We start from the raw sequence: 17,148 nt of genomic DNA on the forward strand, positions 1-17,148 counted from the left end.
TGCTTTGGTGGGCATAATGAGGCTGGGAAAGATGACTAATCTGTCCCACAAAAGGTGTGGAGGCAAAAGATGATAGCACTGTAGCACCACACCAAGGAAAAAGCTGCAAGTGTATCCGGTGTGCAATCATGGGTTGGATCAGTGATCAGTCATGAGATCGTGTGCATGTTATGCTTGAGTGTTGCTTAATTGAGCAAGTCCATTGTGTCCATAAATACCAACATGCCACATACATTTACCCATGCAGAATACCCAGGCATGTTGTTTGCGCACACAAACTGTAGTGGCAGTGCCCCTGCAGCTGTGACAGAATATTAGAGACGTTGCCTTGATCGACAACCCCCTGTTCCAAGGTATTTCTCAGGATTTTTCAAACATTATGTGACTCTGGAACATTACCAATTGTACACTTAACATCAGAATGCATGGCTGTCCAGTCAGTTGGAAAAGGGGACGCCATTATTGCAATAGTACAATTGAGTCCCACCACCAGTGCTTGGCGCATTAGCCATCAGTTATATATTACATAAATGTGAGGTGATGTATGTTACATTCCCAAGGCCTATACACAGTGCATGAGCAGCCTGTGCAATATCGGTATCCAGGTGACTTAGTAAGCGGACAACAGCTTTGTGAATGTTGGCTGCACAAAGAGATATCATGCAATACACTTTATTTACAGATGAGGCAACATTTACACGCAATGGTATCATGAACACCTACAATTCTCATACATGAGCCATTGAGAATCCATACTAGGGAAGCAAGATTCCAAGTTAGTTTCACAGTGGACATTATGTGTGGTGTGATTGATGACCTGTTGGTAGAGCCTGTGTTCCTGCCAAATTGTGCGACAGTTGTAGCAAACACATGTTTCCTGACAGAAGACCTATCTGCACTTTTGGGAGATGTGACATTAAAATAACAACAGTAAATGTATCTGCAATGTGATGGATCACTGTTTCACTGTACCAGACAAGTATCCCAGTATATGAATAGCAGATTTCCTCAATGGTGAATTGGCTGTGTTGGACTCATTAACTAGCCTGCCAGATCATCTGACCTCATCCTATTACACTTCTGTTTGCAGGGTGGTTAAAGGGAGATGTGGATGCTATGAAGATAAATACACGTGAAGAACTTGCTGCTCGCATCACCAGTGCTGTTGCCCCCGCATTGAAGCCCATCAAGATGATGTTCAATGTACATCAATCACAACACACCCTCCAACACGCTGGCAAGTATATTGAGATGGGTGGTGGACTTTTTGAGCACCTCTTATAGGATGAATCAGCCGTCCATCTCACGATTATTCTGTACACTACAGCACCTGTACACCACTTCAGTAAGCAATATTCACACTTGTCTTCATATCCATTCATGGATGTGTGTAATTTTCAACTCACTCCAGTTCTGTAACTACCGAAAATCTTACACAAGTTCATAGGACTTTTTCGGTTTCTTTTCACATGTAGAATAACCTCACAAATTGTGGCATTTCTCCCAAACACGGTGAAACGTCTAAAACTTGCACTGCAAATATTGTGGAAATGGAGTGTTGTTGATGCGTGGTTTCCTCAAAATGGACTGGTAGTCAGCAGCTCATACTGTTAGCCAATAAATGGATTGTAATAACACTTAGAAAGTGTCCATTTTTGTGCAGACACACACGTATTTAAATGGAACAATGCCTACTGACAGTAACAAATTAAAAGTAGGGTTAATTAGAATGTAAGTGGTGTTTATTGCAGGATTCTAGTGTGAGTCGTTTATGAGATATTGTATTTTGAAAAGTTCCCACTCTGACACCTTCTTTGTGCCATGCAACCTGTGTAGTTGCTAGGTACGATATTGTTATGTTTGCTTACGGTGTGCTTGGGTGTTCCTTGAGTGCACTGCGACTTACTAGTCTGTCAGTGTTTGACGGTCCTAGCAGTAGATCGCGAGAGGACAATGGGATTTGCTAATACAGAAAAAGCTGACATGCTCATGGTGTGTGGAGAGTGCATAAAGAATGCAGTGCATTCTTGCATGGTGTATACGGCAAGATATCCCTGTGGACGTCAGCCTTCTCGGCAGTTATTCATCAACCACTTCAACCTGTTACATGAAGGTGATAGCGTAACACCTACACAGCGTAACAAAATGAAGGAAGTGACGACAGAAGAGGGGGAAATTAATGTACTTGCTGCACATTAACTCCACACAGTTGCACAAAGACGTGGCATAAATCAGGCAAGTCCTACACATTCTCCACTGACACAGGGTCCATCCCCATCACATCTCTCTTTATCAAGAACTGCATGGAAACTATTATGAGAATCATGTTTAACTTTTGTACATGGGAATTAAGACATGATACTCTAGATCTATCATGTATCTTGCTTAGTGATGAAGCCACATTTACCAAACATGGCCAGGTAAACTGCAGAAATATGCACTATTGGGCTGTTGACAATCCCCATTGGCTTTGTCAGGCGGAACATCAGCTTCCATGGAGTGTAAACATCTGGTGTGGGGTTGTGAATCATCAGCTCATAGACCAGTTTTTCATATACAAGACACCGAATTCGCACAAGGTTCACAAGCTCCTAACAGTTCATCGCCGGCCAGAGTGGCCGTGAGGTTCTAGGCGCTTCAGTCTGGAGCCGAGCGACCGCTACGGTCGCAGGTTCGAATCCTGCCTCCGGCATGGATGTGTGTGATGTCCTTAGGTTAGTTAGGTTTAATTAGTTCTAAGTTCTAGGCGACTGATGATCTCAGAAGTTAAGTCGCATAGTGCTCAGAGCCATTTGAACAGTTCATCTTCCACTTATACTAGAAAACATTCCTCCGCAGACTAGGAGGAACCTATGATACTAACATGATAGCCGTCCAGCCCATAGTGCATGGAATACTACAGCATGTCTTCACGAATTGTTTCCGAATTGTTGGATTGCACGCAGAGGACCTGTACCATGGCCAACCCATTCCCTGGGTTTTGATGCGTGTAGATTTTTTCCGTGGCAAAAGCTGAAAGGCGCTGTTTACAATGACACACCAACAACACCCGATGATATGCAACGACATATTACTGCAGCCTTCTCGGACACCTCTGCTGAAGTGCTAGCATGTGTGCAGCAGTTGCTCCATGCCAGACTAGAAGAGTGTATTGCTACTGCCGATGGTCACTTTGAACACAATCTGTGATGTTCAGTTGTCTCATTACTGGTCAGAACTCACATGACTGGTGTATGCACTTATGTTGTTCTTTAGCGTGTACTATTACACGTATTGTAAAAGTGTCAGAGTGGGAACTTTTCAAAGTATGATATCTCGTAAAACGAATCGCACTAGAATGGTGCATCAAACACTACTGGCATTCTGTTTTACCATATTTTTTAGTCTGTTAATGTCAATAGGCATCGTTCCATTTAAATACGTGTGTATTTGCACAGAAAGTACACTTTCTAAGCATTATTACAATTTGTTCATTGATTAACAATCCATTCTGTGAAAACCGCATATCAACAGAACTTTCCTTTTCTGCAATATTTTTGGTGCAAGTTTCAGGTAATTAACATTGTATACAAAATATCAAAACCACAATATTTAATGATACAGAGGAAACACTTGCTGATAACATAAAACTGTGCTGGGAAATTGTCTCTGACTGAAACTAGTCGCAAAATAAAGAATAAATTGAACGGCAGTTTTAAGAGCTACACGTCATTTCTACAGTTTATAAACGCTGTTGAACGCAATCAACAAAAACTAGTTTAAAACAAACTAGGCTCTGCTTAATTTCGGAAGTGTTTGAAGTTGCCAGGAAATATCGATTTAAGTATGTTGCGTGGAGTAATACAACAATAAAATGAAACTTATGGTACGAGCCTAGAAGTTGACAAAATCCAGTTCGCGTGACATGCGCATGCGCAATTTGAGCACGTAGTTGTCGGGGTCCCAGGTAGCGGCGCTGCTGTCTGGGAGCACGGGCTGCGGCAGGGCCAGCGACAGGCGGTAGCGAGGCGAGCGCAGCTCCAGCCGCTGCGGCTGCAGCGACACGTCGACGTCACAGCGGCGCTCGCCCTCCAGCCACACCTCCAACACCAGCCACTCGCAACTCGCCGTCGCCGGGGTGCGCGGGCCCAACTGCCGACACGACCGCCACTTTCTTCAGCTGTTTCTCAGCATTGCTTCAGTAAACAGTACAGTTTTTTAATTTATTTATTATTGGTGTATAACTACACACTTTTTAGCTGTCACAATGTAAAATTATTCATTTGTGTCACCATAGCGTCTGTAGTTGTTTCACAACTATTAAAGGTATTTAAAATCCATTTTTGCAATATTAAAAGATGTGTATTTATTTTACAACAGGAATAGCGTAGGCCAAACACAACAGAAATGCATACATCCATTACAAAAATCAGTAAAAACAGTCATCTCCTCATTTTTTCACATATACACAAATCACTAACATCCTATAAACAGCTGCTTAGTTGCCAGGTAAATATTAGAAACCAGACAATATACACATATCAAAAAAAGTTTTGCATCACCCTGGTTCCCAGAAGTCCTTAAGATAGAGGCTGACTGTGGATATTGTGTCACTAAACCCACCCAAAGACGTAAACAACCATACATGAGCAGCGCCTATTAGACGGAGAGGGTCCAACAGCCGATCAGTTCCAGTCATTCCACCAGCAAGGAGGTACATGGCTCGTGTTGTGTGTAGTGCAACCATTACCGCGGTTCGATGGCGTCCACATTGTTACTTTGTGCCAGGAGGGGAGGGGGGGAGGGGGTGGCTCTCAACAAGGAAAGTGTCCAGGCGTCTCGGAGTTATCCAAAGCGATGTTGTTCGGACATGGAGGAGATACAGAGAGACAAGAACTCTCGATGACATGCCTGGCTCAGGCCGCCCAAGGGCTGCTACTGCAACGGATGACAGCTACCTATGGATTATGACTCGGAGGAACCGTGACAGCAACGCCACTATGTTGAATAATTCTTTTCGTGCAGCCAAGGAACGTCGTGTTACGACTCAAACTGTATGCAATAGGCTGCACAATGTGCAACTTCACTTCCGACATCCATGATGAGGTCCATCTTTGCAACCACGATACCATGCAGCGCCGTACAGATGGGCCCAACAACATGCCAAATGGACAGCTCAGGATTGGCATCATGATCTCTTCACCAATGAGTGTCGCATATGCCATCAACCAGACAATCGCCGGAGATGTGTTTGGAGGCAATCCGGTCAGGCTGAACGCCTTAGACACACTGTCCAGCGAGTGCAGCAAGGTGGAGGTTCCCTGCTGTTTTGAGGTGGCATTATGTGGGGCCGAGATACGCTGCTGGTGGTAACAGAAGGCGCCCTAACGGCTGTACGATACGTGAATGCCATCCTCCGACCGATAGTGCAACAATATCGGCAGCATATTTTGAGACTTTCGTTTTCATGGACGAGAATTCGCTCCCCCGTCGTAAACATCTTGTGAATGACTTCCTTCAGGGTAATGACATCGCTCGACTAGAGTGGCCAGCATGTTCTCCAGACATGAACCCTATCGAAAATGCCTGGGATAGATTGAAAAGGGCTGTTAATGGACGACGTGACTCATGAACCACTTGAGGGATCTACGCCGTATCGCCGTTTAGTAGTGAGACATTCTGAACCAACAGTGCCTTGATGAACTTGTGGATAGTATGCCACGACGAATACAGGCATGCATCAATGCAAGAGAACGTGCTACACGGTATTAGAGCAATCTGGACCACTATCTCTGAAGGTCTCGCTGTATGGTGGTACAACATGCCATGTGTTGTTTTCATGAGCAATAAAAAGGGCGGAAATGATGTTAATGTTGATCTCTATTCCAATTTTCTGTACAGGTTCCGGAACTCTCGGAACCGAGGTGACGCAAAACTTTTTTTGATGTGTGTACGCCGGCCGAGGTGGCCGAGCGGTTCTAGGCGCTACAGTCTGGAACCGCACGATCGCTACGGTCGCAGGTTCGAATCCTGCCTCGGGCATGGGTGTGTGTGATGTCCTTAGGTTAGTTAGGTTTAAGTAGTTCTAAGTTCTAGGGGACTGATGACCACAAAAGTTAAGTCCCATAGTGCTCAGAGCCATTTGAACCAGCCATTTGATGTGTGTGCAAACAATGAACCCATCATGCAATAATATAAGTAAAAAGAAAGGATCTTCCTCCCTTCCTCCCTCCCCCTCCACTCTCTCTCTCCTCCGTTTTTTCATCTTTTTACCACCTGACTGTCCCTTCCTCCATTCCCCTACTTTGTATTCAATGTTCACTACCTTGTACTTATGTTTGCCTCCTCTCTCATCTACTCTCCAATCCAATAACCAACTCCCACAGTATCCCTTTGTCCTACTTACAGATTTAAATAAATATATATTAAAGCAAATGAAACAACACAAAACACATTTGGTAAACCACAGACCAAAGTAACATTTTTTTTCTACCAGATAAAGTGAAATCCAAAACAAGCGTGTGAGTTAACAATACTTCACATATACAGATACATGTTTAGCCACACTAGTGGTGCACTGTTTGCCCTATGTAAAGAAATGTCTAGTGCTGCAGGCCAGTGTGAAATAAGACCAAAAGTATCAATGCTAAATGCATGAATATCGCGGAAATCAGCAAGCAGATGGCACTTCCAGGTGTAAGGAGAAATCAGACAAAAATTGTGTCAATAAAAATGATACTTCAATATCATTTGTAATGAACTGCTTTCAGATCTACAAAGCAAATCAAAATTGTAAATGTGTTTCATTCCAGACCACTCACGACACTTTAAATCAACGAAGCATACCGTATGGCAAAATACTCATCTTTTAGTACTTGCAAGGATGGTTTGCAAATATCTTTAATATAAAAGACAAAACCTCTTACAAATAGAGAAAATAATTTTGCGGCACCTTCATAGACCCATTTTAGGGCACAATACTAAAATGTGACTTTAGCCTGAAATTATTACAGGGATACAATTATACTTCCAGGTATAAACTGATGGCTAATAACTTTTTCATATTAAAAATATTTAATGAAGTCCTTCCATTTTAGACTTTTCTGTGTTCTTGTGGTATAAACCTGGCCAGTCCCGACTGTAGCTGCAAGAGCTGGGATACAGCAAAGCGGCTGGCAGTGAATAAGCCTCTAAAACTCCTTTAAAAATTTTGCTCTAATTTTCCCATAGTGCTTGCGCTGAGACAAGATGTGATTTACACCAAAAATTGTCAAGACAGCGCATTGGCAGTATGGTGTGTCCAATACGCCGACTTCATGCAACTGGGCGGAAAGGATCCGCAACGGAGACACATTTCATTCTCATAGTGAGCGCTATAATTTTCCTTTAATTTCGCGACTTTCTGGATCACGCCTAGCCTGGTATAAATACTTGTAAACTTATTTTTCTTGCCACGAACGAATCGGTTGTTGTCCATTCTCAAGAGGTAGAGTTGCGTATAGCAATTTTACATCAGTATCTCTATTACTTCGAAAAGCATCTTTTGCTAATTGATCTGCTGTTTCATAGTACTTAACGTCGGTGTGAAATCTGACCCACACGACTTCTATAATCTGACCACTCTTCTTCGTGATACTGATCTACCAGGTCTCGAATGTTCATTAATTTATTTTGAAAAAAAGTAATGTCTTCAGAAAGAGAGAAGAAAATAAAATGAAGCTTCACTGTTTGAGAGGGTATGTGATGTTATTTCAGTCGTTGCAAAATCCAGACAGATTTACAAAGAAATTGGCATTATGAACCCACTATCGTCGGTATGACGTTGCAAACCCATTTGGCCTGGATCCATTCACTGATTCGGTTGGGAAGGGTGTCATAAAGCCGTTGGGTCTTCTCTTGAGGCTAGCTGGCCCACAACGGTTGTAGCTGGTCCATGAAGTCGAAGCTGGTTTCGTAAGTGCTATATTGGCGACAGTTCTGAGGAAGTTAGTGGTCACAGGAACACCTCAAAATCACGTAGATGGCTCACAGACAAACGTATCATTTGTGGACTAGCATTTTAATGTTGTAAAATGTCACACCGATACTGTCACATGAGAGGTAATGCGTGAGGATGCAGGCTGTCTGTGACTACCGTCGCGCTGTCAGAGTTCCCTCACTCACTGCCGGTATCATACACGATGGGTCTCCACACCATGACGCCAGGAGTAAGGGCGCTGTGTCTTTCCAAAACAGTATAATAATGGAAGAAAGTAAGGGCGACTAAGGCTTAACGTCCCGACGACATCGGGGTCGATGGAACACACGCTCGGAATGTTTCAAGCGTAGGGAGGGAATTCGACCGTGCCCTATCGAAAGAACCATCTCAGCATTTGTCTGGTGCGACTTCGATTTGATCTGTTGTCCTACCGAATGCGAGTGCAGTGTGCTAATCACTGCACAGCCTCACGCCTTGTTGGAAGAATGGGACCTCTCCTCAAGTCACCGCCATACTCCCCGAAGATGGTCATCTGGGGTAGTGTAAAAGCACGATTCATGATTAAACACAACGCGACACCATTCATCAGCAGTCCGTGCTTTCAGGTCACGGCACCAATCCAAACGCAGCCACGTAGCTGTTGTGTTGTGGTGTTTATTTAACGGTCGACTATGCACGGGATGGTAATTCCCTAGTCTGGCTGTTGCCAGTCTCCGAATCATTGGTGCAGGATGGCACAGAATGTTGGAGCGTGCATAATATGGCGGTCCTCCCACATGTGATCTTCAGACACGGTCGACTGCATCCTTGACGGCAAGTATGGCTGTCCTCAAGTTCCCACGCATTCCAGCATTGGACCACTGTCACATCCGAATGCCCCATGCTTTGTATACTGTACGATTCGAGGAGCTGGCCAATTGGAGACCCCCAATGAGGTCCCTTCAAATTCTGTTAGGTACTGACAGTGCTGTGGCCCCCAAGATTACTTGACATCTCAGTGTCCTTCACAGTGATCACTGAACATCTGGTGCTGTTAACACTTCATATATACCCTACTAGGCCTGATAACAACAATAAATACGAACAACACTAAAGCAATCTGGTGACCTATCTCTCTGTCACAGAGAATCGGAACTCTAAATCATTTAGTTACCCCTGAGGTCTGCAGGTGTACAAAGTTGCATGAACACCTGACCACGTCTTTTGCGTGCTTCATTTTTTTCTATTTTTGTTTTTTGTCAGGAATGTATTTACTTGCTCCTTTATTCCAATTTTTATACCAGGATTATTTGGTGAGCTTTGATGATTCCCTCAAGTCGATCACGGAGAAATTCAATCTAACAATGACCAATCTCTTAGAATTCAACATCCTTTCTCTTCAGTGACGACTGTTGTGAACAAGCGGATGGGGTCACCATGGGGTGCCGTCTATCATCTGTTACGATAAACTTGTTTAGAGAGGATTGCGAAGAGAAAGCTTTGGAAACAGCTGCACTGAAGCCTACATGCTTTTCAGATATGTTGATGACACATTTATGGTGTGGCCACATTGGAGTGAAAAAATTCAGGATTTCTTTCAGCATCTGAACTCTCGACACTCCAGTAGCAAATTCACCATGGAGTTGGAAGAGAATCGGGATCTCCCCTTTTTGGACGCCTTAGTCAAGCGCAGAACGGACGGGACTATGGGACACGGCGTGTAGAGGAAAGCCACCCACACTGATCTGTGTCTCCATGCGGCCAACTGCCATCATCCTTAACAGCACGAGGGTGTGCTACGTACAGCGGTAACAGGGCTCGTGCAAAATCGGAAAAAGAGAGCCTACTAAGGGAGCTCAACCACCCTAAGTACATATTCAAGAAGAACGGATACGGCGGGAGACAAATCTAACGTGACCTCTGGCAGAAGGTACAGGCGCAGCAAACAGAACACGACGAGGAGGATAAGACAAAGGCGTATCTGCCGTACGCTGGAAACATTAAATGCTGTCTCCGTCCATCGCCGAAGGCGTGTACGTTATTAAGTACGGCGAAAGATGACTTGTGGCTCCGTAAATCGGGTATTTTCTGCGTTCGATGTAAATGCGATAAGGTATACATCGGACGGACTGTAAGGACCATCAAATAAAGATGCAAGGAACACAGAAGACAACGCTGAATTTAATCAATGAACAAAATGTTCGGTTGCAGAAAATTGCGTGGTTACAGGTGATTGAATGAAGTGTGAAGAAACGGAAGTGTCAAGACAGACTTGGTTTTGAGAATTTTCTCTGAAGAAGGCTACTGAAATTCGAGTGGCCGACAGGGTAATCAACAAAGACACTGGGTTCACTCTCAGCAAAGCTTGAGACCCAGACGTCAGCTAACTAAAATCACAGCGCCGGCTAAGACCTACTTTCGAGCCCGACGGGGGCTACAGATGCACTGAGGGACAGGAGTTCTCGTCCAACCTTCGGCAATGCCATCTCCCCACCACGCGACCAGGTAGTGGGGGAAGAAGTGTGGGGAAATCACAGTATAAAGGAGACAGGATGCAGCAAAGACAGTCATTCTACAGGTATCACCAGAAGATGGTAAAGTACACTGTCAAAGTATCGTACTACGAAGACGACTGCACCCCCCTGGACACACAAAAACAGTACGAACTTCTAAAATTGTATTCCACGGTCACGTAGCTCTCTTTAACTCCGTAATGGATAAAGGTAATTTGAGATGGAACCAATGAAGCCGAACTGGATAAGGCCGAGTGCTGACTTGGGCAGATCTGTTAGTTTCAAAGCATCCGTTCTCGGAACAAAGCTACCAAAACACCGTTGCAGAGCATAGCGAGACGGTGCTGTCAAAACTCGACGCCCGCAGCCGAGTGCTAGCGGGAGGAAGCAACAACCTGCAGGTAGACGTCTTCCGCCCCCACGTCCTGCCGGTAAGAGAAGTGGTAGCGCGGCTCTTCTCGGGGGTCCTCCATGTCGTCCACTTCGACCACCTCGTCGTCGCTCCAGATGGCCTTCTGATCAAGACAGATCTCCGCGTCGCCTCTTCCATCGACAGCTTTCACGTCACTGCTCTTCTTTTTGTCACCGGCAGTTGAGATGCCCGTTTGTTTCTTTGTGGGACCGACGTCACCAGGGCCTACAGAATAAATAAGCATTCGATTACATTCATAAATAAATCTTTACACACTGCTAGTCATTAAAATTACAATACTATGAAGGCAGCATGATGTGACATGACTGACATCTATTGCTATGCAATATTGTTTCATTTTTCCCTGTTTGTCAGCAGAAGGCAGTCTGTGAATTTCATTAGGAGGGCTGCTCCAGCCCAGTACGAACCTCCTGTTTGTAAATGTGTATCTTGTACGCCAAGAGTGGGAAGTTCCTCCTGTGTTGATATTGTCATCAACAGCACTGAGTCGTCCCGTCCAGCATCTGCTGCCGGTTGGCGCCCGCTACCTTATTTTGGAGAAACGTGTCTCAACTGTGGTAGCATGATCCACATTCTGAACAGCTCGTTACTTACTTACTTTGACACACTACTTTTCTTGCATCATTGATTGTAATTTGTGGCCACCTTTCGTTTCCATAACTTTGAACTCACAAGCTGCCCCGGTTCGATCTTGTTGCGTCTTCTCCATACGGTCTTCCACATAATTTGACACTCCCCACCGTGTTATCGTAATTTTGTAATTTCATTTAAGTTTTTAAGAGCACTTAGCTCACTATTAATGGTAGGTGTATTATACCAATCATTAAGAGCAAATAAATATCTGTTACAATCAGTCTTCACTTGTACTTCAAGGTCCTTACTGTCCTACATATTTTCCCTGGTTAGGTGAGCGACAAATAACACATTCTGTATAACCTATTGTATTCCTAATTTTCTGTTCTCATTGTCATGGTCTTTTCGTTGCGTACAGTGGCTAAATTCCACGATCAGTTATTTAAAAAATTAAGACCATGGAATGACCATTGCACTCGCTCATCTTGTGTTATTACCGATTTATTTATTGTTCAGAGGGAGTTGTTTCGATTTCCGTATGGACAATAACGTGGTTTTGTGTTGTCTCATGATATTATGGCTAATGACCATGAAGTAAATACAAAGCAATAACTTTCAGTGCAACAAACGTTAAATTAGTTTAAAGTGCACTTCATTCTTTGATATGCAGATGATTACAATTTCAGTGCAATTGCACTCTGTAGATTGGTGTTAAGCCATCTACATGTTGTTCGTAAGTATTAACTGCTAGATACGTTTCTCGTTCAGGAATAGCATTTGAATGTTGGTTGTTTGTGCGAAGATCGTTTTAGCTCTTTTGTAAGAAAGGGAAACGCCTGCCACCAAATATCACAATTCGACAATGGCAGGATCATCGTTTATCGAGACGGAAATTTATTGTTTTGCGATGTTGCTGCTTGCGTCAGTCGAGATACTGTGAAAATTGTCTTACCCACAGCCATACAAGACCTCAATGGCCCCTTATGTCTAGTACTCGAGAGGACTGGCATATTGCTTGCTCGACCAGGCAGGGTCATACGCCCACTTCACACACCCTGACGCACGAAATGGTCTTGTTGCAGCAAGACAGTATCTCCATAGACAGTGAGATGACGTCTGGGGGACCACGGACCGTCAGCACGGGGACAATTGTTGAGGCTTCCCTTGAAACGACAGCAGAGAATGGAACGCCAACAACGTGCGCCCAGCAAAAACAATGGACACATTAGTGGAACCGCGTCATCTTTTCAGATAAATCTCTATTCTGTGTACAGAATCACGATGGATGTAGCTGTGCGACAAGGTTCTGCGACGGATGCAGTCCGACAGCGTTTCCCTCAGTCATACGCACCCAGCACCTGATGTGATGATAAAGGATCCATAAGGTACACAACACGATCACTTATGGACCACATGGACAAAAAGGGTTTATTTCTTACGTGTTGAAGTTGGTGGCTGTGCCCTACTTGGAGGTCTCCACGGCATTACCTCCAACAAGGTAACACAAGACTCCTATTGCCCCTGCAGGCTGACCTAAATCGCCACAGAGGTTGTTTGACTGCTGCCCTAGCCAACTAGCTCTCCAGGTCTCTGAACGACTGAAAACACTTAATCATTGGTTGCCGAGAGATGGTACATCACCACTTACCTCGACCACAGGAATGACGAAAATTTCGTGAGGAAGGCAGTTTGGAGAACGGCGAAATACTTAATGTTTCAGAGGTAAGAGATGTTGTTGTTGTTGTGGTCTTCAGTCCTGAGACTGGTTTGTTGCAGCTCTCCATGCTACTCTATCCTGTTCAAGCTTCTTCATCTCCCAGTACCTACTGCAACCTACATCCTTCTGAATCTGCTTAGTGTATTGATCTCGTGGTCTCCCTCTACGATTTTTACCCTCCACGCTGCCCTCCAAAGCTAAATTTGTGATCCCTCGATGCCTCAAAACATGTCCTACCAACCGATCCCTTCTTCTGGTCAAGTTGTGCCACAAACTTCTCTTCTCCCCAATCCTATTCAATACCTCCTCATTAGTTACGCGACCTACCCACCTTATCTTCAGCATTCTTCTGTAGCACCACATTTCGAAAGCTTCTATTCTCTTCTTGTCCAAACTGGTTATCGTCCATGTTTCACTTCCGTACATGGCTACACTCCATACAAATACTTTCAGAAACGACTTCCTGACACTTAAATCTATACTCGATGTTAACAAATTTCTCTTCTTCAGAAACGATTTCCTTGCCATTGCCAGTCTACATTTTATATCTTCTCTACTTCGACCATCATCAGTTATTTTACTCCCTAAATAGCATAACTCCTTTACTACTTTAAGTGTCTCATTTCCTAATCTAATCCCCTCAGCATCACCCGATTTAATTTGACTACATTCCATTATCCTCGTTTTGCTTTTGTTGATGTTCATCTTATATCCTCCTTTCAAGACACTGTCCATTCCGTTCAACTGCTCTTCCAAGTCCTTTGCTGTCTCTGACAGAATTACAATGTCATCGGCGAACCTCAAAGTTTTTACTTCTTCTCCTTGAATTTTAATACCTACTCCGAATTTTTCTTTTGTTTCCTTTACTGATTGCTCAATATACAGATTGAATAACATCGGGGAGAGGCTACAACCCTGTCTCACTCCTTTCCCAACCACTGCTTCCCTTTCATGCCCCTCGACTCTTATAACTGCCATCTGGTTTCTGTACAAATTGTAAATAGCCCTTCGCTCCCTGTATTTTACCCCTGCCACCTTCAGAATTTGAAAGAGAGTATTCCAGTTAACGTTGTCAAAAGCTTTCTCTAAGTCTACAAATGCCAGAAACGTAGGTTTGCCTTTTCTTAATCTTTCTTCTAAGATAAGTCGTAAGGTTAGTATTGCCTCACGTGTTCCAACATTTCTACGGAATCCAAACTGATCTTCCCCGAGGTCCGCTTCTACCAGTTTTTCCATTCGTCTGTAAAGAATTCGCGTTAGTATTTTGCAGCTGACTTATTAAACTGATAGTTCGGTAATTTTCACATCTGTCAACACCTGCTTTCTTTGGGATTGGAATTATTATATTCTTCTTGAAGTCTGTGGGTATTTCGCCTGTCTCATACATCTTGCTTACCAGATGGTAGAGTTTTGTCATGACTGGCTCTCCCAAGGCCATCAGTAGTTCTAATGGAATGTTGTCTACTCCCGGGGCCTTGTTTCGACTCAGGTCTTTCAGTGCTCTGTCAAACTCTTCACGCAGTATCTTATCTCCCATTTCATCTTCATCTACATCCTCTTCCATTTCCATAATATTGTCCTCAAGTACATCGCCCTTGTATAAACCCTCTGTATACTCCTTCCACCTTTCTGCCTTCCCTTCTTTGCTAAGAACTGGGTTGCCATCTGAGCTCTTGATATTCATACAAGTGGTTCTCTTCTCGCCAAAGGTCTCTTTAATTTTCCTGTAGGCAGTATCTATCTTACCCCTAGTGAGACAAGCCTCTACATCCTTACATTTGTCCTCTATCCATCCCTGCTTAGCCATTTTGCACTTCCTGTCGATCTCATTTTTGAGACGTTTGTATTCCTTTTTGCCTGCTTCATTTACTGCATTTTTATATTTTCTTCTTTCATCAATTAAATTCAATATTTCTTCTGTTACCCAAGGATTTCTATTAGCCCTCGTCTTTTTACCTACTTGATCCTCTGCTGCCTTCACTACTTCATCCCTCAGAGCTAACCATTCTTCTTCTACTGTATATCTTTCCCCCATTCCTGTCAATTGTTCCCTTATGCTCTCCCTGAAACTCTCTACAACCTCTCGTTCTTTCAGTTTATCCAGGTCCCATCTCCTTAAATTCCCACCTTTTTGCAGTTTCTTCAGTTTCAATCTGCAGTTCATAACCAATAGATTGTGGTCAGAATCCACATCTGCCCCTGGAAATGTCTTACAATTTAAAACCTGGTTCCTAAATCTCTGTCTTACCATTATATAATCTATCTGATACCTTTTAGTATCTCCAGGATTCTTCCAGGTATACAACCTTCTTTTATGATTCTTGAACCAAGTGTTAGCTATGATTAAGTTATGCTCTGTGCAAAATTCTACAAGGCGACTTCCTCTTTCATTTCTTCCCCCCAATCCATATTCACCTACTATGTTTCCTTCTCTCCCTTTTCCTACTGACGAATTCCAGTCACCCATGACTATTAAATTTTCGTCTCCCTTCACTACCTGAATAATTTCTTTTATCTCGTCATACATTTCATCAATTTCTTCATCATCTGCAGAGCTAGTTGGCATATAAACTTGTACTACTGTAGTAGGCATGGGCTTTGTGTCTATCTTGGCCACAATAATTCGTTCACTATGCTGTTTGTAGTAGCTAACTCGCACTCCTATTTTTTTTTATTCATTATTAAACCTTCTCCTGCATTACCCCTATTTGATTTTATATTTATAACCCTGTAATCACCTGACCAAAAGTCTTGTTCCTCCTGCCACCGAATTTCACTAATTCCCACTATATCTAACTTTAACCTATCCATTTCCCTTTTTAAATTTTCTAACCTACCTGCCCGATTAAGGGATCTGACATTCCACGCTCCGATCCGTAGAATGCCAGTTTTCTTTCTCCTGATAACGACGTCCTCTTGAGTAGTCCCCGCCCGGAGATCCGAATGGGGGACTATTTTACCTCCGGAATATTTTACCCAAGAGGACGCCATCATCATTTACTCATACAGTAAAGCTGCATGTCCTCGGGAAAAATTACGGCTGTAGTTTCCCCTTGCTTTCTGCCGTTCGCAGTACCAGCACAGCAAGGCCGTTTTGGTTAATGTTACAAGGCCAGATCAGTCAATCATCCAGACTGTTGCCCCTGCAACTACTGAAAAGTCTGCTGCCCCTCTTCAGGAACCACATGTTTGTCTGGCCTCTCAACAGATACCCCTCCGTTATGGTTGCACCTACGGTACGGCTATCTGTATCGCTGAGGCACGCAAGCCTCCCCACCAACGGCAAGGTCCATGGTTCATGGGGGAAGAGGTAAGAGATAAGAAGAATGAATATTTGCAAGAGGAGCAATGCACTTGCTTAAAATAGGTGACAAGAAGACACCTGCGCACATTTCCGTACGTACCGGAAAGAAAAGTTTGTTATCATCGAAGGCAAACGTCCAAGTGTGAAATCATATCCCATTCCTGTCAAATAGAGAGAAGCAGCCCAACAATGAACACAAGTATTAGAGCAGACGAACGTATCATCACACGCCGCATCGGAGCATGAAATCCTATCACAATTGTGTCAAATATAAGATGGGACTGTCCGATGATTTTTAGATGTAAGATAATTGAGCAAATAGTTGGAAGCTGATGGAGCGTGACCCTGTTTCCACGCTAGAGACCATTCACTCAATCAACTTTGTTACAGAAGCTGCGCTCTAATACGTGCTGTACCATGCAGCCACAGTTACAGCATGTGATGAAAATAGTTTCCATGTGCCTCAACGCATGGGTGTACGCGCCGGAGCATATCCTGTCTTACACGTTCACATCGGCCAGGCTGCATCCGAACAGTGTCAAACGCAGCATGAATACGCTGCTCCAGGTCTCCACATCTGGATGGTATGGAAAATTGAAAAAGAGAAGGGGGGAGAGAGAGAGGGATTTATGTATATATTATAAACCGTTTCGCCCGAAAATTTCTCTCCTT

General features: G+C 43.7%; 1 protein-coding gene across 1 annotated transcript in view; it reads right to left on the reverse strand.

Annotated features, from left to right (window-relative positions):
* Window positions 1-3,873: 3,873 nt before the first annotated feature.
* Window positions 3,874-17,148, reverse strand: part of LOC126235284 (dynein axonemal assembly factor 6) — a 76,568-nt gene continuing 63,293 nt past the window's right edge. The window contains exons 2-3 of the mRNA XM_049944009.1: window positions 10,845-11,086; window positions 3,874-4,131 (exon numbers count right to left, since the gene is read on the reverse strand). Of these exons, the coding sequence (XP_049799966.1) occupies window positions 3,874-4,131; window positions 10,845-11,086 (500 nt within the window). The remainder of the gene's footprint in view (window positions 4,132-10,844; window positions 11,087-17,148) is intronic.

Source organism: Schistocerca nitens, chromosome 2, assembly GCF_023898315.1.
Source record: "Schistocerca nitens isolate TAMUIC-IGC-003100 chromosome 2, iqSchNite1.1, whole genome shotgun sequence".
Lineage (NCBI taxonomy): Eukaryota > Metazoa > Arthropoda > Insecta > Orthoptera > Acrididae > Schistocerca > Schistocerca nitens.